This window comes from Silurus aristotelis, assembly GCF_946808225.1.
Source record: "Silurus aristotelis genome assembly, chromosome: 12".
In the NCBI taxonomy this organism is placed as follows: Eukaryota; Metazoa; Chordata; class Actinopteri; order Siluriformes; family Siluridae; genus Silurus; species Silurus aristotelis.
In genome coordinates this window covers 17,921,486-17,943,733 of record NC_139585.1, presented here as the reverse complement: position 1 = coordinate 17,943,733, position 22,248 = coordinate 17,921,486, and the positions used below count along the sequence as shown (strand labels likewise).

At 39.3% G+C, this 22,248-nt stretch overlaps 2 protein-coding genes across 5 annotated transcripts; both read left to right on the top strand.

The window, feature by feature from the left end:
* Positions 1 to 337: 337 nt before the first annotated feature.
* Positions 338 to 10,773, top strand: ubald1a (UBA-like domain containing 1a). The gene is made up of 3 exons (XM_083557650.1): positions 338 to 586; positions 1,333 to 1,392; positions 8,891 to 10,773. The coding sequence occupies exons 1-3, from the start codon at positions 479 to 481 to the stop codon at positions 9,197 to 9,199; spliced, it is 477 nt and encodes a 158-aa protein (XP_083413776.1). The 5' UTR covers positions 338 to 478; the 3' UTR covers positions 9,200 to 10,773.
* A 5,092-nt stretch (positions 10,774 to 15,865) lies between these two features.
* On the top strand, positions 15,866 to 19,289 carry LOC310734236 (uncharacterized protein). 4 transcript variants are annotated; one of them, XM_083556019.1, is made up of 6 exons: positions 15,866 to 16,489; positions 16,855 to 17,162; positions 17,814 to 17,981; positions 18,641 to 18,688; positions 18,767 to 18,905; positions 19,042 to 19,289. In XM_083556019.1, the coding sequence occupies exons 2-6, from the start codon at positions 17,027 to 17,029 to the stop codon at positions 19,148 to 19,150; spliced, it is 600 nt and encodes a 199-aa protein (XP_083412145.1). In that variant the 5' UTR covers positions 15,866 to 16,489; positions 16,855 to 17,026; the 3' UTR covers positions 19,151 to 19,289. The 4 variants fall into 4 exon arrangements, with proteins under 4 accessions (XP_083412145.1, XP_083412144.1, XP_083412143.1 ...); XM_083556018.1 differs by having other exon boundaries at positions 15,866 to 16,643; XM_083556017.1 differs by having other exon boundaries at positions 15,866 to 16,737.
* Positions 19,290 to 22,248: the final 2,959 nt, after the last annotated feature.

Below are 22,248 nucleotides of genomic sequence, written 5' to 3'. Positions count from 1 at the left end.
AGCCGTCATTCACAAAATCCAGCTTTACATGATTTTACAAACAAAGAGCGGCCTGACGGGAAATTGAGTCCTCCACAAAACAATGTGGAACCCAAACAAAGCCTTGTACGCCCACTGTATATGTTACACACCTAACGTAAATGGTTATCCTCTTAACTCTGAGGTAATACATGAACCCACATGTGTGTGATAACTGCACTGATTTGGAGCGTCTTCGTTCCGACGACAGGGAAACGTAAAACATAGATGAGGTTCGCCTACATTTCCCAAATTTAGCGCTCGTCTCTGATTGGATGCGTGGCGCTGTCAGTCAGAGGTAGGCTCCTACCCCTGCGCTCCAACAGTAAATATTTGTGTTTGCTCAGCCGGCTGTAATGGTGGACGACTGAGAAAGGGAAGGGGAGAAACACACTCGGATAAAATTGAATCCCAGGCACGAACACTACCGTCCGCGGCTCGGAAACACACTCCGGCGAACATGGATGAACTAAAACATCAAGTAATGATAAACCAGTTCGTCCTGACAGCTGGATGCGCCGCAGATCAGGCCAAGCAGCTTCTGCAAGCGGCACACTGGCAGTTTGAGGTGAGGCAGAAGGGGACCGCGAACGGCAGTGTTTATGTTGCGTATGTGTATGTATGTGTATGTATGTGTATGTATGTGTACGTGTGTGTGTGTGTGTGTGTGTGTGTGTGTGTGTGTGTGTGTGTTCGCTCGCTCGCTCCTGAGCGCTTCACACCGCCGCATCCCATCAACACACGTAAAACCGTACACACTTCCCCACACCGCCTTTACGACACCGGGTTATCACAGTGTCTTTTTTTTTTTGTAAACAAACACTTATTTATGTTTTATTATTTTTTATTGCGTTTGCTTTTATACGAGGGTATTTATATCCGAGTGCGTATGTACACAACCAAACCCAGAATAGACAATGTATTGTTGTGGCTGCGATTCCCTTTCTCATTTACTCCGGATTAAAAGCCCTTATAATCTCCTCGTGGCTCAGTGTTCCTGCTCACAGAGCCATTATGCAGTGGAGATGACCGACCCCTGATCTACACCCCCTCCAGATCTCACACACGACAACAAACACTTCAACTCTATGGTTCATTCATAATCTGGGGCTTTTTTTTTGTTGTTATTATTATTATTATTATTATGGTTTGTCGATGACAAATAAAGACCACGGGGCTCTTAAAATAGTTTTGTAGTCAATGAAAAATAAAGACCATGTATTTACTGAAATTGTACCAAAAATCCCATCATGAAGCAATGAAATGTGATTATAGAGGCATTACTGAGGTGTTTGTGTGTCCCTTTGGTTACAGACAGCCCTCAGTGCCTTTTTCCAAGAGACTAATATCCCATACGGTCACCATCATCAAATGGTAAGTACAGAAATGTACAGATTTCTTGATTCACACTCTTTATTCATTTATTATTATTTGGTTGTCTATTGCTGTAAATGTTCAGAATAGTACGTGTTGTGCTTGCGAGGTGTCCATGTGTTTGGTTTAAAGAGGAGCGAGAGGCATAGCGAGCTAACAATAACAATGTAGGCTGTGTGTGTGTGTCGGCCATGTTGCGGAGACACGGAGCTTCCAGAAATAAACACACTCAGCCACGCTCGGCTTTGCGCCGCAGGAGGAGCTGAACACAGCCGCCTTTATACACCTCTCTGTCCCCGGAGTGAAGTGAGACAATGGGGCAGAAAAGGCTGGAGGAGTTAATAGATGTACGTGGCGTCCTAAAGAAGTCCACGATAATGATCCAGTCAGATTATTGTACCGTGTTATTCAGCAGATTCGGTTTACGGTTTAACACCAAGAAGAACCGCACACAATGTTTACGTTTACTGAGGAGGGTCATGTTTCCGGTTGTACAGCCACTTCCCGCATCTGCGTGCTCTCTCTATCTATCTCTCTCTCTCTCTCTCTATTACACACCACTGCTATTGTTTAGAGACACTGTATCAGTCATCCGTATTCTCCAACCTCCCTCTCTCTCACACGTATAGAGAGAGAGAGAGAGAGAGAGAGAGAGAGAGAGAGAGAGAGAGAGAGAGAGAGAGAGAGAGAGAGAGACGGGCCTGTTTTACATGCTCGTGCCTTTTGTAAGTGGCCGTTGCATCAAACTGCTTCCGGTCTTGTGTTTAACAGGAACTAGTCGTTTTCCCCCTTTTCAGTTAATTGCAAACAATTGAATGGAAATTGTAACGTGTGCTTTTCTCAAAATCTGTTCAGTGATCTAGTTGAAACAACGTGTTTCCCCACCCACACTGGTGTGTACAAACAACTGAACATTTTACATGTGTATATATGAGATCATGTGGTTCTAGTTGTGTGGTCACCAGTACAGGTTGTGGATATATGTTGTTTTTTTGTTCTTATAAAAGGCGATAATGATTTTGTCATTGGTGTGTTTTTTTTTGTAATTTCAATGCAAACTTGAGGAAGCAAAATGTATTTACATCTCATGACAAGTTAGATGGAAAATTCAGATTTATTTGTATTTTTTTTTACATTGTCAAACTCAAACACAAAGCCCAGACAAGCATGCGTTGGATATCCTATTTCAGCTTCTAAGCACTGTTTAGCTCTATTGCTCTAATCCACTTTGCTCCAGAATTTCCACAGCACTGACACAGTTCTTTTGATTGACAGAACTGAGGCTCTCTGATGCCCTTTTGGCCTTAACTACAGAATATAGAATATGCAGTACAGCAAATATTTGCTTTGTCATTTGACATACTTATGTACTGTATTTGTACTAAAAACACACCAAGACTCCAGTAATTATTAGTTGAATTACTAATGATGACTGTTCCTTTTGTGTCTCAAACAGAATGTAATAAAAAATTAAAACATTTTATGAAGTGCCCTGCTGTGGATTTAATCAGACTAATACTGAGTAATCATGCGGTCACCTGTAAGACCACACACACACATTCTAATACAAAATGGCTGCTGGTGTTCATCTTAAGAAGAAACATGTTTTTCATGATCATGTAATGAGATCATTTTTGAGCAACAAAACTTTGACCGAGACTTAATGCTTTAGTCATTGTGTTTAATGTTATTCTCGGGATAATATGTGATCTAGTCATTACTGATTTACATTAGTCATGTAGCGAAATGAAAATGTTTGTCTCAAAGCAGAACTGAAATGTAAAGTGCCCTGGGTCAAAAACTCAGACTGAAAATTTAGCTGATTATGGCAACCCCCCACCCACCACCCCAACCCCCCAAAATTATCATTGAATTATTAGTATCATTGAAGTAAAGTAAACTAAACTATAATTGAGATTTAAATTACAATGCATGCATGTGGTTACTGGTGCCTACTGCATACACTAGTGATATATGCACCATTGTCAAGCCATAAGGCGACACACCCCCCCCCCGGCGCACGCACACACGCACGCACACACGCACGCACACACACACACACACACACACACACACACACACACACACACACACACACACACACACACACACACGGAGACACTCATTCAGGAAATAAGCCTGTCACCCTAAAAATAGATAGATAGATAGATAGATAGATAGATAGATAGATAGATAGATAGATAGATAGATAGATAGATAGATAGATAGATAGATAGATAGATAGATAGTAATTTATTGTTACTGCTTAGCACAGGTACACAGCATAAAGTGCAGATAAATTTGTAAAGATATGTACAATAAATGAAAAATAAATGCTATAAGCAGTGAAAATTTGGCAGAAGCTCTTGATGATATATATGTGTGTGTGTGTGTGTGTGTGTGTGTGTGTGTGTGTGTGTGTTACATGTGTGTATATAATTATTATACATACATACATTTGAAGGGAAACATTTTAAGAAATTTTCTGAAGATTTGTACTAATTTACTATACTTATAGAAAATATAATCAACACAAATAACTTTGATTTTGACTACTATTCTTTATGAGCTCATGTGTTTAGATAGTGATGATTGTGCATATGTATGTGAAAGACCTGCTTTGTGCTCCTCTTGCCAAGGTTTTACATGCTTCACCTCTTGTGTGTGTGTGTGTGTGTGTGTGTGTGTGTATATATATATATATATATATAATGGTTACATTATTTAGTAGTACATAGTAATGGTGTTGTACAATGTTTAAACGTGTAAAATAATTTAACAGATTTTACCTTTTAGGATTAATGCAGGAATAAATGAAGGTAAAAAAAAACGAAATAAAAAGAACTTCATTTGAAGAACTAATTTCTTCTTCCCTGCAGATTTGCATTTACTTATTATAATTTTTTTTTTACTTGCAATAATGTTCACTGAAGCCACCAAAGTCAGTTGTTGAGTTGACTAAAAACAAACCTAAATCCAAAACCACTAGGGTTAACATGCTGTTACTCACAAGCTGAGTCATAACAAAGAGGGTGTTATGGTTCTGGTAACTTTAACCATGTGGTTTGTTTCTGGGTGTGACTTAAGGAGAGCTGGAGCTTGTAGGAGTAGCAGGCATGAACAGGCAGAATAAGGTAATGTGCAGGTCCAGCTACAAATACCCCAAGCTCAGAGAATGGCGTGGAGCTGAGAATAAGATATGCTTATTTATTAATGAATGGGAGAGGCTACACTTGGTCGCTCGCTTGGTCTTTTAAAGGCGTGGAATTGGGAAAGTGGAACAACTAGTGTTTGAGGTGCATTAGTGCAAGATGATGTCAGTATTGCTGCAAGTAGTCATAGGTGATTTTGACATACATTATAGAATAGTATTACGTGTGAATATAAATGGTAACTAAACTGTTAGTAAAGAGGTAGTCAACAAAAACAGGAGGGAAAAATGAAATTCTTTACAAAATTGCAATATTTTAAAGTTTTAAATAGTTTAGTACAATATTTTAGAATCTAAATTATCATCAGCAGTTTGGAAATGTTCAACATGTGGCATGACCACAAAATCACTGCTATATTTACATGTTGCTTTGCCCTTGCTGCTGTGTGTGTGGTGTGTGTGTGTGTGTGTGTGTGTGTGTGTGTGTGTGTGTGTGTGTGTGTGTGTGTGTGTGTGTGTGTGTGTGTGTGTGTGTATTTGACAGCAGTGCAATGCTTAGTACCTCACAGATGCTGTTCAAGAGCTTACGTAATGCTAATATCAAAATGGAGTAAATTAACCTGGTCTTTTTACAGTCTTCAACTCTGTCCAGAGCTTGTGCTCACTGTATCCACATAATCCTGTTGTTGTCTAACAGGTGTGTGGAACTTGATGTGATCTTCTGCATTTGTAGCGCAATCAGTTTAAGGATCACTAGAGTTACCTTAAGCCTTTTTTGGCAGATCAACAGTCTTGTCTTTGCCCCCTGACCTCTCACAGCAACAAGGCATTTCAGAACCATAACTCTGATGGATGCTGGCTATTTTTATTTATTTTTTTTTTAAACTTGGTTGGCACTATTGCGTGAGATTGTGTTGTGTGTGTGAAAATCTCAGTTTGGCAGTTTCTAAAATACTTAAGCCAGCCTTTCTGGCATCGTGATCAGTGTCACTGTGATCACATTTTCCCTGTAATCTTATTTTTGAATGTGAACAGTACTAAAGCTCTGGATCTGAATTTTCAGGTTTTTCTTTATTGCACTGCTGCTCTGTAATTTTCTTATTGGGTAATTGCATGGATGTGTATTAGGCATTCCTAATAAGGTGAATAGTAAAAATTTCATAATAAAAAAAAAAAAAATGAGGATCATTTGACATGTTGGGAAATTGATAGGTACATGAATATCTTCTGAGATGTATATGCCCTTATTATAGCTCATGCAGTATGTTTAAGGTTTGGGCCTTTTTCTCAAATAAAAGTTCCACTAAAAATTTTGAGGGCCACATCTGAAGTGGTTTGGCGTGTGTGTGTGTGTGTGTGTGTGTGTGTGTGTGTGTGTGTGTGTGTGTGTGTGTGTGTGTGTGTGTGTGTGTGTGTGTGTGTGTGTGTGTGTGTGTGTGTGTGTGTGTGTGTGTGTGTGTGTGTGTGTGTGTTTCTAGTAGCAGCGCTTCCTGGAACACAGGAGCTTGGTAGATGGTTTGGCTGAGTGTGAAGAGAAGATGTGTGAACACGTACATATCATATACACACACATGCACACCCACACGTCTGCTGCATACTTGTGTGACCTCAAGCACAGATTTCTATATTACCTGCTTTTTACGATGCCATGTAACTTTGTTGTGATATATAAATTTAGCCATTCCATCTATTTCAGTCTCTTGTGTTTGTGGGCCTTGATCATGTCTATGCTCTTTGCTTTAACCTTGGGGATTTTCCAACCTTCTTTTCTTGATTATTGCACAATGACTGCTTTTCATGGCTCAGTAATGCCCCAGTTAGCGTTTCCTAATAACATCATGTTCCTCCCTCAGACGTAAGCAGTGAATGATTTTTCTTTCAGCCTCGTATTTAGAAAAATATACCAGTACACCGAGACAATAACTGCCTATTGTTTTGCTGTAAAATCCCACTGTGGTGTGTCAACAGTCAGGTTAATAATCAAGCGCTGCTCCAAGAGATCATTTACCCGCGTGTGTGCAAGCACATACACACGCAAACAACGTGAAACAGCTACTTCCACATTCTTTTAAGTACTGCATTGCATGTGTCTCAAGTGATCATTTTGCAGGCTAGATTAGTGAATTAGCAGCTCTGACCCGTCACTTCACTGCATTCCGGTCTCCCCACACTGTGGTCTTGTCAGCTTCTCACTGAGTGACATACACACCGTTTCCTCAAACAGAACTGCAGCTTAGCAGCCTTTGCTTGTGCTTTTAGACTTAAGTCTGTTGTCTTGTGATAGAATGCTGCAGTGCACCATCAATTCATTAAATTAACTGTGGTATTCATACTCCTCACTCAACTGATCCCCCTAAGCGTTGTGTGTGTGCACGCATGAGTGAAACGAATAGAGAAAAAGAGCAGCACCAACAGTGAGAATAGTCAGTAATTCAACTAGACATGCTTGGAAGGTGTCGATAAATCAGGTCTTCCTCTGAACAATGAAGTTAACTGAAAGCGGTCTTCTGTTCTTTGTCATTATTAAGAGTGAACACTAATGGAGAGGGTGAGGAACATTTTCAGAAGCATGTGTAAAAGCTATAAATCCTAGCAACTTCTGTTTATGGAATGAAACACTCGTGTAGCGCTCACTAGTGGAATTGTAAAGGGAAATGGGGATAAGTGTGCTGCTCACTCTCAGGCGCCTGTGGGATTCTCATCTCCGTGCAAGTGTGGACATGAGAGCAATCTTATTGAAAAGAAGGTGAAAGCTCTTATCCCACACAGCTGCCTTTACTTGCCCGTGGTGAAATTGTTGAGAGTTTTCTGATTTCGGTTTGAAAGCACTGTAGCGCATTGGTTCCAGCTGTAAAATCCCAACCTCACTGACGTAATGAGACCACATTTGTTTAGACATTCACCGTCCACTCAGACTCTTGTCTGAAAGAGCTTATAATGTAATTCTAAAACCACTCAGGGTTTGTTTGGTTAATATGTTTATGGTATGGATTTTCACACTCTGAGGACGAAGGCAGAGGCCAGGGGCAACGCGTTTGTTGCTTGGTGAAAGTTGGACTCGTGTTTTCAAATACAAGTAATAAAAAGGAATGGCTTGTCTTAATTCAACCTTAATTCTCGACATGGCATCTGTGCTTGCAACCAAAATATTTTCATAGCAACACAGCTGTGGGTTTCTGCTTGTTTGTTGTGTACACTGCACTTGTGAACAGCAGTTTGTCATGCTATTATAATAATTGAGGTCCCACAGATGCTCGTGTTTTGCTTTAGAGGCTGTATTTAGATGTTGACCTTCACCTCTGTTATGCAGCATTAACTAAATACGATATGCTACCATTTCAGCACTTCTTAAATGATAATGTCTTGTCCTGTTGGTAGCATTTAAAGCTTTGCTCATAATTTCCTGATTTCCGATTTACACAATTTCATAGATTCCGGCCTCTCCAGCAAATTGTCAGTGGTAATAGAGAGTGCAGATCATTTGAGACTTTTGACCGTTGATAAAGGGGCAGTTGTGGCCATTGCACAGCGATACTCTTTCAGATGGGTCGATAAGCGCCACGGATAAAAGGAATCAAGTTTGCTGACAGAACAGAGCAAAGTATCCTGGCTTTGAGTGAACTAGGCAAGTTTGGCCTTAGCAGTAAGATAATCTGGAAACGTTTCTCATACCTATCTATTGCCTTCGGAAGGAGACACCAGGAAGTGTACGAAGCTGTCACAAAGCACCCATAGCAGTGCAGGCACACTTAGAACAGCAAGCACAACAGTGCATCATACAACATCTTTTTTGGATCCTTCTTCTGTTTACATCTGGAGAGAACCCAGGAAGAGCAAATAGGTTGTTTGTGTGCCACACAGGCACTAATAAACAGTGTAGCAGACGTTCACAGGGACTGGATGATTACTGTGTTTTAAAGATAGTGATGTTGTGCAGCCTATTGCGCTCTCATGAGGGCTGTTGTGTGGGCTGTTGTGTACCTCTGTAAGGGTGGGATTTGTTCTCAAAGGAGCGTGCTAGTACAAAGAGGACAATGGAGTTGAGTGAGGTCATAACAGGGCAGAGTGTGTATGGGACGCAATAGTGCGCAATGCCAGTGAAACAGGAAGTCGTATCATTAACAAACAGAGGGAACTGTATGGAAACGAGAAGAAATGTCGGTATGTTCTTCGAGGACAGTTTAGCTTGGTGTCGCTCTGTCATTTCACCTTGTTTAATGCCACTTGTTGTTTGCGCCCTTGCATGAATATGATCGTTCCTTATCTTAGGAGAAAAATTTTTTTGTACTGCTGGTGACACATATAATGTCTTCTGGTGTCTAATTCTGTGTCTATTTGGCCCCTCAGATGTGTACACCAGCAAACACACCGGCGACTCCACCTAACTTCCCTGATGCGCTCACCATGTTCTCCCGTCTCAAGGCATCAGAAAGCTTCAGCAGCAGCAGCAGCCCTAGTATGGCATCCATGGCCACCTCTTCCCCTCCACCACCGGTCAGCTGGGGTATGACTCCACCCGTGGCCAGCCAGCAAGGATTATGGACTCAGGGCCCTCCGGGCACACAGGCCCACCCTCCCCCAGGGTGGCCATCCACTGTCAACCAGCAAGCAGCTGCCGAACAGAAGGCCAGTGTGGCCATGGAGGCTGAGAGATGAGGAGCAGGACTGCGTGGCTCCTCTTCCTGCACTCACTGGGGTGGTAAAAAACAAAAACAAAAAAAAAAACAGGGTGGGGCAGGGGGCTAAAATGTTGGGGGTACGATTATATTGGGGGGGGGGGTACAGGGGGCACTCACTTTGTCCTCTCACCTTAAGAAGTGGTGGGAAGGAGAGCGCGATACAAGCAAGAATCCACCAAGCAGCATGGACAATTAAGGGATGGGTGAAATCGAGAACAGCCAATGCAAAGTTAATAAGAAAAAAAAAGAGACGCACATTGTATTACTGAGAAAGCAACTGAATTTTCCTAGGTTTTTTTTCTTCATTAAAATAGATGAATATGAATGGGACTATGATCGTCATGCCCAAGGATTATTTCTTGTATTTTCTGAAAGATGGACATATATGTACTCTAAGGCAGCAACTTTTGTCACAGTTTTTTTTTCAAGCTTTCATCTGGTGTCCTTTCTGTACTCGAAAACGTTACACACATTGACATTGCATGAGGAGTGGAGCTCTGTTATTGCATTTTTTTTATTGAATGGTATTCATCACAAGCATTCATGTGTTTAGTGTGTGCTGCTCACACACAAGAAACAGCAAGTCGATAGGACAGTTTTCTTTTTAACGTCAATACTGGGACTCTGGACTCTGCTTACCTCACTGGTCACCTGACTTTTCCTCAGCCAATCAGGGAATCGCACTAGTTGAATGAAAAAAAAAATTCGTTTTTTTTTAAAGCCGGATTTTACATAGGGTATCAGCCCTGCTTCTCTTCCTAATGCAGTAACACAGTGATGTTCTCAAAAGGTGTTAGGCTTGCTAGATACATCTGGACTCTTTTTTTTAATTGTTATTATTATTATTTGTCCCCTGCAATGACCAATGTCTTTTTTGAAATTGTTGATGAATTTTATTGAAATCTTTTTCAGGTGTTTGGCATCGATCAGACTGTTTCTTAGCTGGGAAGGGTCTCAAACATAAACTGATAAAAACTACATACAACCAGACTACTATGACATGTTTGTAAGCCGACTTGCCACTTTGCATGTCTTCATATATAAATATATATCATATTTCTTGCTTTTGGGGGGAAATCTACATGATTTCCTTGTTTTAAAAAAATGTTAATCTTTTTGAGAATCTTCTCTAATTCCCTCTTCTGGGTTCATCAGACAGGGGAGGGTGTAAAAAGGGGCATTGGACAAATGTCTCAATTCAAGTTCAGGGTAGGACTCCTCCACGTTTCTACAGTCTTTTTATTTTAATATGGCAAAATGAGAATGCATTTTTTTTATGTTGATTTGATTGTTTCTCTTAGAAGAAAAAATATGAATAACTGTCATGAACTTACTGTCAATAACCCATTTAAAATTTGTGCTTGGGTTTATTTTTCATTTTCACCAGTTTTCTAATCAAAATTTTTGTCTTTTGGGATCACATGTTCCTAAACGGATTTTCATGTATGTTTTCCCCTTTATGACTGTATTGATACCATTCCCACAATATTTGTGGACTACCTGATAATTAACTTATCATTGTTTGTGTTCCTAAATAAATATTGTATGTCATATGGTGGTGTGTTTTATTTATTTATTTTCCTGCTGAAAGCCTTTTGACTCTTTGCTCAGAACACAGTTTCCGGGTGGTGTTTTGTATTCAGGCAAATCATGCAAAAAGAGTCAGTCGTGTATGCCTTTCGGTTCCTTAGCTTCTGAATGCACATGCTGACGTTTACATTCTGCAAAGATTTGTTAAGACCTCAGTGCTTCAGTTCAGTAAGAGTAGCTGTTTTGACCCTGTACTTACAAATAAAGTTTCCACAGCCCTGGATCCCCTCAAATCAGATTTAAATACGAGTAAATATTAAATGCAGATGTTTCCACAGAAAGCAACACACAGACGCCTCAGACTGGGCGTTCCGAGCTGGGCAGTACAGGGTTCAGTGAGTTCTCACTCTGGGTGTCCTCACTCCGCTTCAGTTCTTCCCCACACACCAGCAGAGAGGGAGGCTTTGATTTATCGAGCCGCTGCATGCCTCAGTCCGCACCTCTACAGTCTGTGTACAGTGTGTTGGTGTGTTTGTTTTCTCAGACCATGACCTAGAAACCAAGACAGTGCCAAGTTGTTAAGTGCGACTCCACCAGGCTGCATGAGAAGGCATGTCTATGCCAGGTGAACCCTGGCCTGGGCATTCACCCCAAACATGCTTTTGCAGCATTCTTGCCTTCGCACCGTTTTTTTAAATTATAGTTAAAACAAAGAATTCAGCATTTAGATGTTTGCATTTGCCTATAATTATAGGCAATAAATTTGTGGACACCTGCCCATCATACCTATTATCCTGGACATCCCATTCCAAAACTATGGGCATTAATATGTAATTTGGTGTGTGCCCATGTCAGTCCAGACCATACGTAAATCCAGGCACTGATGTTTGATGAGAATGTCCGGGTTCATATTTGACTAAAGGTGTTATTTGGGGTTGTGGTCTTGGCTCTTTGCAGGCTGCTGGAATTTGTCCACACCAAGCTCTCCAAAACATTTCTTTATGGACATTGAATTGCACAAGGGCACTGTAAGGCTGAAACAGGACAGGGCCTTTGCAAACCTGTTGCCACAAAGTTGAAGATATATAATTATCTAAAATATTTTGAATGCTGTAGCTTTGATGTTACCATTCACTGGAACTAAGAGGTCTAGTCCAAAACATCCACATATCATTATACTTCCTTCACCAAACATTAATGTTGGCACTATGTTGGCATTCCAGAAGGAATGCATTCTGGAAAGCATGTCCTCCACACCAGAGTCCAGTTACAGCACTCTAGTTCATGCTTGGCATTGTGCTTAGTGATCTTAAATTTGTGTGCAGCTGCTTGGACTGCTCTTAACACACTAAACAGCGCTGCTGTTGCTCCCAGAGGCCATTTGTAACTCTGTAGTAAATGATGCAAAGGAGGCTAGTTGATGTTTACATGCTACATGTTTCAGGAGTCAACAGCCCTGCTTAGTGACTCTCTTACAATTACTGTTACTACAGAAATGATGTGAGCGATCCAGCATGTGTAAATCTGTAATTTGACTGAAAGCATCAGTGCTGCTCTTTTAAATTATAACAATCGTGAATTGAACTTTGCTATAAATAAATTCATTTTAACACCTGAAAGGATCAAAGAAGGATCACAGAATAGAATGATTAATTCATTTATGTTCAGTAAATTCTTTATTCCAGTGACCGAGGCAGTGCCGATCTAAAGCCTTTCACCAGAGCAAGGTGGAAAAAAAACGTTAGCTGATTCTGTGAAAATCCACACATACATTATCCCGAGCTCAGGACCAAACCAGTGATTCCGAGATTTGAAGCATCAATGCTACCTGCTCAACACAATGCTGCCCTCGATCCATGATCATGTTGTGAATTAAATTGCATTGAATCATGAGGGCCATAGAGATTCCCACCTCTTAGTTTGAATTCAGGGCACAGTGTTGTTTTATAAGCAGCTAGCCACTCAGCCACTCATACTTTTGCTTCCTTTTGGGCTGTGGGATGAATTTACAGCATGGGCACCGCACTTCATGTTGCCAAGGGGACAAGGCCAAGTGAGAGTCTCTGTTCGCTGTTTCTCTGTCTGTGTCAGGCTTGTGGTGTGTAAAAGAAAAACAACACTGTGCAGCATATCATGTAGTACATATAATGTAGTAAGCGGGAAAAGGGGAAGTAAGTCCTACTTATTTACTGAATCAGAAACAGCTTGTGTGTGTGTGTGTGTGTGTGTGTGTGTGTGTGTGTGTGTGTGTGTGTGTGTTTTGATACCTGATGTCTAACCGTGCTGAGTGAAGCAGCAGCTGAATGAATGGGTATGAGTCAGCAGGAAGTGAAAGATTCAGGGTGTGCTATGATCACTGTGTTCTGTCATATGAGAAGCAGAGAAAGAGAGTGTAGATTATAAATGAGCTGGTTTAAGCTCTGGACTCCAAGACTAGAGCAACAATATCCTTTATCCCAACACACAATCCTATTTCCCATTGCAATACAGCCCCACAAGTTAACAAATAAGCTTTTACTTAGTAACTGGAGTGAATGTGGGAATTAACGTGTAACATTCACTGTTTTCATTTTAATGGTGCTATTGTGCATTTTCTTCCAGTCGGTTAGTTAATTAAACTGCAAATACATACACATCAGAGTCTCTCTGCTTTGTGCCAGACATAAAAGAATGAATTTTAAGTGTGCGTTTGTCTAGACTGAACCAGGGCAGGATGAACAAAGAGTAGGAACTGAGAGTGAGAGACAGTGTGCATGCATGGCAGTGTGAGACAGAGAGCAGTACGTAGTATCTTTTACTTGTGTCTGGATGCGGATAACAATAGTGGGGTCTGATTGGTCCATTCATTCCCTCCCCAAACACAATCCCTGCTCCTCCCTTCAGCAGTTACAGACAGCCAGAATCCCAGTCCTACTACACCAGAGACAAATCAGCACAGCTGCATACACACACACACACACACACACACACACACACACACACATGCTTTTTGAGTTTATATGTATGTTCATTGAGTATATTTGAATGAAATGGCATTTTAAAGAAAAAGTTTCTTCACTTTAGTGAAAGAAAATACATCTTAACTGCGCCTCCAGATTCATGTGCCTTAAATGATTTACTACACTATTCATGTTTTTAGGTGAGAGATACATAATGAAATTGCTTAATTAAAAAATTGTGTGTTCTTGAGAGTGTCAACCCAGTAATTTTTTTTTTGTTGGGTGTAGGGTTTTCTCAGCTCCTTTAATTCAGGCTAGAGGTACATGAGTAAGTATAAAGAAGGCTACCAAATTATTTAGTGTTAATATGTCACACAGACACAATGTGAACCTTAAACCATAATTTCCTGTCGTTTTACAACTTAATAACTACAATTCAATATCACACACTGAATAGCAGGGGTGGAAAACACTTTGGCAATGGTTCCTAATTACTCTACAAAATTATTATTCAGTTTAATACCTGTATTCGTACTTAATTAATTCTCAAAGAAAATAATTACTCTTATCTCATTAAATTTTTTTATTTAAACTTTTGAATAACCTGTATAAATCATGCTAATAACATTCAGTCAGGGTTATCAATGTAGAAAAAACATAATTGAGTGTGACCTTGCCATGTTTCACAAAGTAGTGAGCACTGAGTATACTGAATATAAAATATTTCTGCACACTTCTGCTCTTATAATGTGAGGCATCTAATTTTTTAAACTTAAGCAAGTTGAGACAAGTTCCTCTAATTTGCTTACATCAACTAGCTTTATTGAACTAGTTTGGCCTGTTTTTTTTTTGTTAATGGCAGGTTTTGGTAAACATTAAGACATATCAGTAGATATATCCAAATTATATAAAATTCTGCCTATTGGTAAATATTACTAATGTGAATCAGAAGGGTATAGTTAAATGTATAAGAAAATGATTTTCACATGAAAAAATGACTAACTTTTCTACATTCATCAGTTAAAAACAGTTACAGTTAACTTTTTAATATTTGAGTGCATTTAAACGTAGTTTTTTCTTTTACTTTCATTTATACATTTTGGATGAATACTTTCATTTATTTACTTTGATTTAAGATTTTACTATACTTTCTCAATACTTTTTTTTTTTCCTGTTAAACACATCCTCGATCCTCCTCAAAATGCACCATTGTGCATGGCTCTCAGGCTCGCCAGGACCCGCCTACTGTGACATCATTACCAAGGGTCACGTTTGGCACATTTTTGTTTAGAGAAAAGAGAAGTTTGTGTGTGTGTGTGTGTGTGTGTGTGTGTGTGTGTGTGTGTGTGTGTGTATGTAAATATAATCTGAGAAACAAAGTAGGGGGAGGGTTTTAAAGAAAGACACTATAACAGCACAAGCTTTCTTGGACTACTCTTATTCTTACTTAATATGAGTGTTTTTATATATATCTGAACTTTCTGTAAGCATGTTATATTGTTTAAGTTAAGTGAAGTGATTTATACAGGAGTGGTAGTAGGGGTAGTAAGTAAAGGGGCTAAAGTGAACAGAGGTACAGGGAGCCACATTGCTGGCTTGTGTGCGCCAGGCTTTTCGTTCCCCTTCCATTACTCATAGTGAACAGCCAGCTGCTTCCACTGCAACAGGAAGTGGATCTCAATGTTTTCATTCACACACATGGTTCTCTCTCTCTCTCTCTCTCTCTCTCTCTCTCTCTCTCTCTATCTCTCTCTCTCTCTCTCTCTCTCTCTCTCTCTCTCTCTCAACACACTCACACACATGCATTCCTGCAGAAATAAGCCCTGCTTACCAGCTGGTAAAATAGCTGCTAAAAATGAACTAGATTTGGAATCACAAATACTACACTGTACACAAAATATTTCAAGAAAACAACAATACAGTAAAATATTCTTAGACATTTACTGGCATAGTTGTTCTAGCATTATTAGTAACTTAGAAAGTAGAAAATGTGCAGCTCTTTATGTTGGCAGCTGGTTGCTGGTCAGACCAAAGCTGGATTTTTCAGCAGGGATATTTTATTTCAATCATTAATATATTTCATGCAGTCTCTCAAAACACACTCTTTCCAAGGCTATGAGTGAAAGAAAGAGAAAGGGAGAGAGAGAGAGAGAGAGAGAGAGAGGAGAGAGAGAGAGAGAGAGAGAGAGAGAGAGAGAGAGAGAGAGAGAGAGAGAGAGAGAGAGAGAGAGAAGGTGGTGAAGGACGACAGTTAGTTTGCTGGTTAATATTTCAGCGTTATTGCAGTGCAGTGTTCCAGCACAGCCTGAGCACGTGACTCACCATTCTGAACAACACTGACCTCTAGCGGCTATCACTAGGAAATACTCTGATTTGGCCTCAATCCAATATGCCACACCGTCCGCGATTTATTTATTTGACTTGATTTGCATATATATGACTCAAAACTCGACGTGGGTGAACAGGACAAGGAAACAAATGTGTAAAATAAAAGAGTTCAACCTGAACTGTTGGAAGCTTACCCCAGCTTGTAGGGCTGTTCTTGAGCACTATTCTTCTAGATTCTAGCCTGGATAAAAGTTTCCAGTACCTTAAGAATCAAGGTTATTGACTAATACACTGGACCTATAATTTTTTTTTTTCACGCACCATTCCTCAATAAAAGAGATATAACCTTTTCCTCCTCTTCTGGGTAGTTCTGCACACCTTTCCAGTGTATGTACACTATTTGATTATGGAAATGCATTTAAATTATGATGAAACCTCACACTAGCAGCATTGCAGAGCTCAACAAACAGGTAAACAAATTTTCAAACTAATAGACCACTGCATGTCACTTTTGGGAAATGTAAATAACTGACTTGATCCAGAAAAAACTAGACAGGTATCTTACAAGGCCATCAGCATGACGTAGTGCAAAAACGTTATTAAAATGATGAGCAGTAAAGAAAGGTGGGGTATGTGCATGATATTTCGGTTTATAGACAGCCTTTGTCTGTTGCAATATGTAACAGATATATTTATATTTTCATGGATTAGGAAAAAAGTAAGTGAGGAAAATGTAAAATATTTAAAGCAGGTTGTTCAGTGTAATAAACGCAACATTAGTAATTCAAAGGAAACCAAATCGATTATTCATTTGCATGCTCAATTTCTAACCCAGGGACCATCTGACTGAGCAAACACCTGGACAGTTTTAACATCTCTGTACACTGTTCTGTCCTGGTGATAAAGACTCTTCGGCAAAGCTTGGAGGTAAAAACTACAGTTATGTGATAGATGATCCACTGGATGATCATTACAGGATTTACTTTGGCAGTGAACAGAGAGAAATTATGACACCTGAAGAGGACCAAATAGAGATGGACTCCACTGAGATGTGGTACATCATGACCAGAGTGCAGCAGCTCAAGAGTCGGCGCAGTCTTCTGCTGGAGCTGCAGGAGTTCCTGAAAAAAAACTCCAAAGAAGGTGAACAGTTTCAGGGTCACAAAAATGTATCCATTCATTCAGTGCAAGTGTTTCAGTGTCTAGAGTGTTTGGTTTCCTCTAGAAAAAGATATTGCATTATAATTATTGGACTTTTAACATTTTGGACTACTGGATTTTTTACATTTTCATTTGACTCACCCTTGTCATATGGGCTATACTTTCACTTTGGGTTTTAGTCATTGATATTTCTGTTTGCTCATGCAGCTAAATGATACGGCAGCTGCCAGGTGGAACAGGTGGGCCATGACTACTCTTAGATCCAGGGTCCCCACTATCATTCTGCCCTTGGGTTACTGTCTGCATGGGGTTTTATATAATCTCATGCTTGTGTGAGATTCTTCTGGGTTTTTTTTTTTTGTTTCTTTCTTTGTTTCATCAATTCATTTGAGTAGGTGAATACGTCATAATCAATATGAATACAGTAAGAGTGTGAAAGCATGAGCTCTATGGTAGCCTTGAGGTCCATCTAGTCCGTTAGCTCTGAATCCATTACAGTATGACCAGGTTGAAGCAGTTACTGAAAAATAAGGAATGAATGAATAAATACTACTCTATATATTAATATGAACAGGGTTTCTGCTTCTACAACAGCTCTGATTCTGTGTTTTATCTCCACATCTACTTTTTTAGGTGATTTCTGTCCAAAAGATGACCAAGGGCTGTATGAGCTGGAGAAAATAGAAAAAGAGCTCCAGAGCTTGTCTGAGAAAGAGAGCGAGTTGACAAGCAGAAAGGGTTTGCAGGAAAAACACTCCACCACCACCACCACAGAAATTACAAAGGAATCATCTGTCATTGGTATGTTTCCAGAGCTTGTTTAAAGGATACAAGTTATGTGTATTTAAATGTAAATAATAATATCAAATACTGTATCATTTCACTACATTATCCTGACCAGGGAAAAAATGTCAGGACTTGCAGGTCCTCAGTGTGTTTGCACTGCTAATGAAAGACTGGTCTGAGACGTTGTGTGTTAAATTACACTTATGTCAGTTCAATTTTATTTTTAGACGCAATAGTATCACTTTTTTTTCACGCCATTATAAACCGGTCTTTTTTTGAGGGATGAAGAACATATCAGGCTGTTTTTGTCATGGCACAGAAAAAAAAAGAGAATACATTCTAGTTATTTTCCTAAACTAGAAGCCTTTTATCACCTTCTAGAATAAATATTAATTATTTTATGATCAAGGATTTATGAAGTCATTAGTTAGAATATTGGGAAGCCCACATGGGTTCACGGTTGGTGTTTGTGTGTGAATGTTTTCATTGCAATGGATGAAATTTGCATGGTGTATATCAGCAGGATCTAAAATATACAAATTGTTCCTCTAAGATTATTGTTTAAAACCTTTCAACAAAACTTTAAACTTATCCAGAAAAACCACTAGAAATCAAGATATTATGCAACATAACATATATCAAGTTGAATATAATATTATATGTTGCATTTACAGTCCAGAGCCCATCTGATGAAGAGCTGAATCCCACTTTATCTGATCCAGGTACTCCAGTGTCACCTAAAGGTCACAACTTGTAAAATGCAAGTAAAACAAAGACTGAACAGTGATTTTCTGCTACAGAGTTGTTAGAGGTGAAGGACTTGGCCTTTTCTCCAGCTATGGTGCAGTGTCCCACCTGCAAGCAGCATGTTACCACTGAGATTCAGCACAAAGTGGGCAAAACTTCCTTTCTCCTCTGCTATTTCTCCACGTTGCTGGGGTGAGTATGTCTTAAGTCAGAAATGTAGAATCTGCAGAGCTTATGTCTCATTTCCCTAGTGAATGTAAATGCTTTTGTGTACATACAGCACGCAGCAGTGTTTTATTACATTTAATCTGCCTCTCTACACTTTCAGCTGTGTAGCCGGATGCTGCCTGCTGCCTTTTGTTCTAAACTACTTCAAAGACACCTGCCACTTTTGTCCTTCCTGCCATACGGAAATCCAGATCGTCCCCCGGATCTAAAAGTGTCCACAGTAAACCGTTACCTCACTAAAGCTTATTTTGCTGTGAAGATTTATACTAGACACTGTAGAATTACTGCTGATTGCATATCTGATATCACAGAATATTACACTTACAATCAAGAAAATATTCATATACATTAAAGACAATATAAAGACAATTCATATACAATACATTCATTACTATATACATTATATATATATATACACAGTACAGACCAAAAGTTTGGACACACCTTCTCATTCAAAGAGTTTTCTTTATTTTAATGACTATGAAAATTGTAGATTCACACTGAAGGCATCAAGGGCTATTTGACCAAGAAGGAGAGTGATGGGGTGCTGCGCCAGATGACCTGGCCTCCACAGTCACGGGACCTGAACCCAATCGAGATGGTTTAGGGGTGAGCTGGACCGCAGAGTAAAGGCAAAAGGGCCAACAAGTGCCAAGCATCTCTCGGGGAACTCCTTCAAGACTGTTGGAAGACCATTTCAGGTGACTACCACTTGAAGCTCATCAAGAGAATGCCAAGAGTGTGCAAAGCAGTAATTAAAGCAAAAGGTGGCTACTTTGAAGAACCTAGAATATGACATTTTTCAGTTGTTTCACACTTTTTTGTTATCTATATAATTCCATATATAATTCCACATGTGTTAATTCATAGTTTTGATGCCTTCAGTGTGAATCTACAATTTTCATTGTCATAAAAAAAAAAAAAAAACCTCTTTGAATGAGGTGTGTCCAAACTTTTGGTCGGTACTGTGTGTGTGTGTGTGTGTGTGTGTGTGTGTGTGTGTGTATATATATATATATATATATATATATATATATATATATATATATATATATATATATGTATCTATATATATGTATCTATATATGTATATGCATCTCTCTCTCATATACATACACATATATATATATATATATATATATATATATATATATATATATTATATATAATAATTTTATCATATATTATAAAATTACTTTTTCCTGTAACTACACACTACTAGTTTATTATTTGATCAGTACCTTAAACAACGTAATGCTACTAAAAATGTTTTATAAACTGTTGCTAAGAAAAAGAAGAGAGAATGTTTAATAACATTTCATTTCATCATTTCATCTTCTCCCGCTTATCCGTAATTCGGGTCGCGGGGGCAGCAGTCTAAGCAGATTCCCCAGACACTTCTCCGTGTCCAGGGATCGGGCTGTCAAGGCCCCCGCCTTCGACTGCTGCCCAATCCTCTCCGCACTGGTCCCTTATGGTCCCTCCTGCAGGTGGTGAGCCCACGGGAAGGCGGCCCCACGTCGCTCCGACATCACGGTCGGTTTATTTTTCTCGTAAGGGTCCCCTGTTTGATATCTAGTGTAATATCTGCGAGTGACTTTCGGGATCAGTTTAGTGTCTTCACTGTATAACACTGTACGTTATTTACCAACTACAGGAAAGGCAAATAGGCAAATGACTTGGTTAATCAAAAGTCAATTCACAACAGTAGATTGTATGTGCAGCTTTTGCAGTCTCTGTAAATATAAACACACCTCCAGAACGAATGGGATTATTATACGAATACTGTGAATATAAACATTTTCCTGTTTCCTATAATTTTGTTCCAAGTTATAAATAGAAATCAGTCATAATAAATAAATAAATAAAATCCACAGAAACACTTTTTTTGTACTTCATTCCTCTGGTATATTTAAGATTTGGAAACATTCTCTACAACAGTATGTTCACAATACAGCAAAGTGAATTGACACATAACAGCGTATGTATACTCGTATCTTTTTTTTTTTTTTTTTAACTATTCACAAAATAGAGCTCATGGATGCGCTAAACACGTATAAAAATATGTATTACATCCATTGAAATATGTACACAATGTGCAAAACGTATGGCATACAAATGATGAGTGCTCCTCTGTTTGGAGGATGTAGAGACGTGGTAATCATCAGGTTTATCAACCCAGTGTGGTCACCACTGATACTTTACACATCAACAATGTCGATTAAAAGTATTACATTTGAAAATAAAGTCCAGCAGTAGAAAATGGGACCAGCCGAATGCTCAAATAAAACGACATACAATCGTGGAAAAAAATAAAGCAGTGATTAATAGTTTGGCTCCACAAGACCACTGGATTTAGCAAAAGAAATGGAGTTTTGCACTTGTCTGCTTAAAACGTGTAGAAAACAAAAAGCAAAAGTGTTGATCGGCCAGCTGCCTAGTTCATGCGCTCTGCACGGAGTCATGCAGGCTAATTGTTATAATCCATGCTGAGATTTAGTAGCTTCAAAACACACTATACTTTAATGCAAACAGTAACTTAGTAAGACCAAGGAAATCTGCTGAGATTTACCTCCTACTGCATACATTACAGTACTGTAATATCAAATTAAACATGATAAAGTTATTGCTTTTGTTCTCCTTATGTTAAGTTGAATTGATTGGAACGCGAGCCTCTTCAAGTTTTCTACTGGCACACTTTTAAAACAAATGTCTTTAGAGTCGTCCTAATAAAAACATTCCCAAAACTATTTATAAACCACTTAAATGGCATTATGCATTATTTATATGGCCTCTTTGGTAATTATTTTTCTAAATTTACGCTTCAGTGTCAGTCTCCTCTCAGCCTCATCAGTGAACTGAAAATCAGGCCATCGACAGTAAAATAGCAATGTGCCAATGAAACGTATTACACTGTACAAACTAAATACAATTTCTAGATGTACAGCCTGAAATTACAGCCTTTACCATGAGACTCATGTTTGGCATCATTTGTTTACTGAAGAAGCCACGACTTGGTCAAAGTGTGGTGGTGAACAGTACAAAGCCACGATACAGGAGCCTTAGGCACATGCCACTTTGATCGAACGCATGTACGCTTACAGCAAAAAAGAAAAGAAAATTTTCCATGAAGGTGCTCGGATACAAAATGATTGATCAGGATGAAACATTCATCACCGCAGGTAAAAAGTGCCATACAGCCTGCATTTAAAAGAATTCCACAAACCGACATATTTAAAGCAAACGTGGATCAAACGTACTGTTCCTAGCTTCAGACGCATTGCTGAGCCAGCAGTCGGCTATTGCA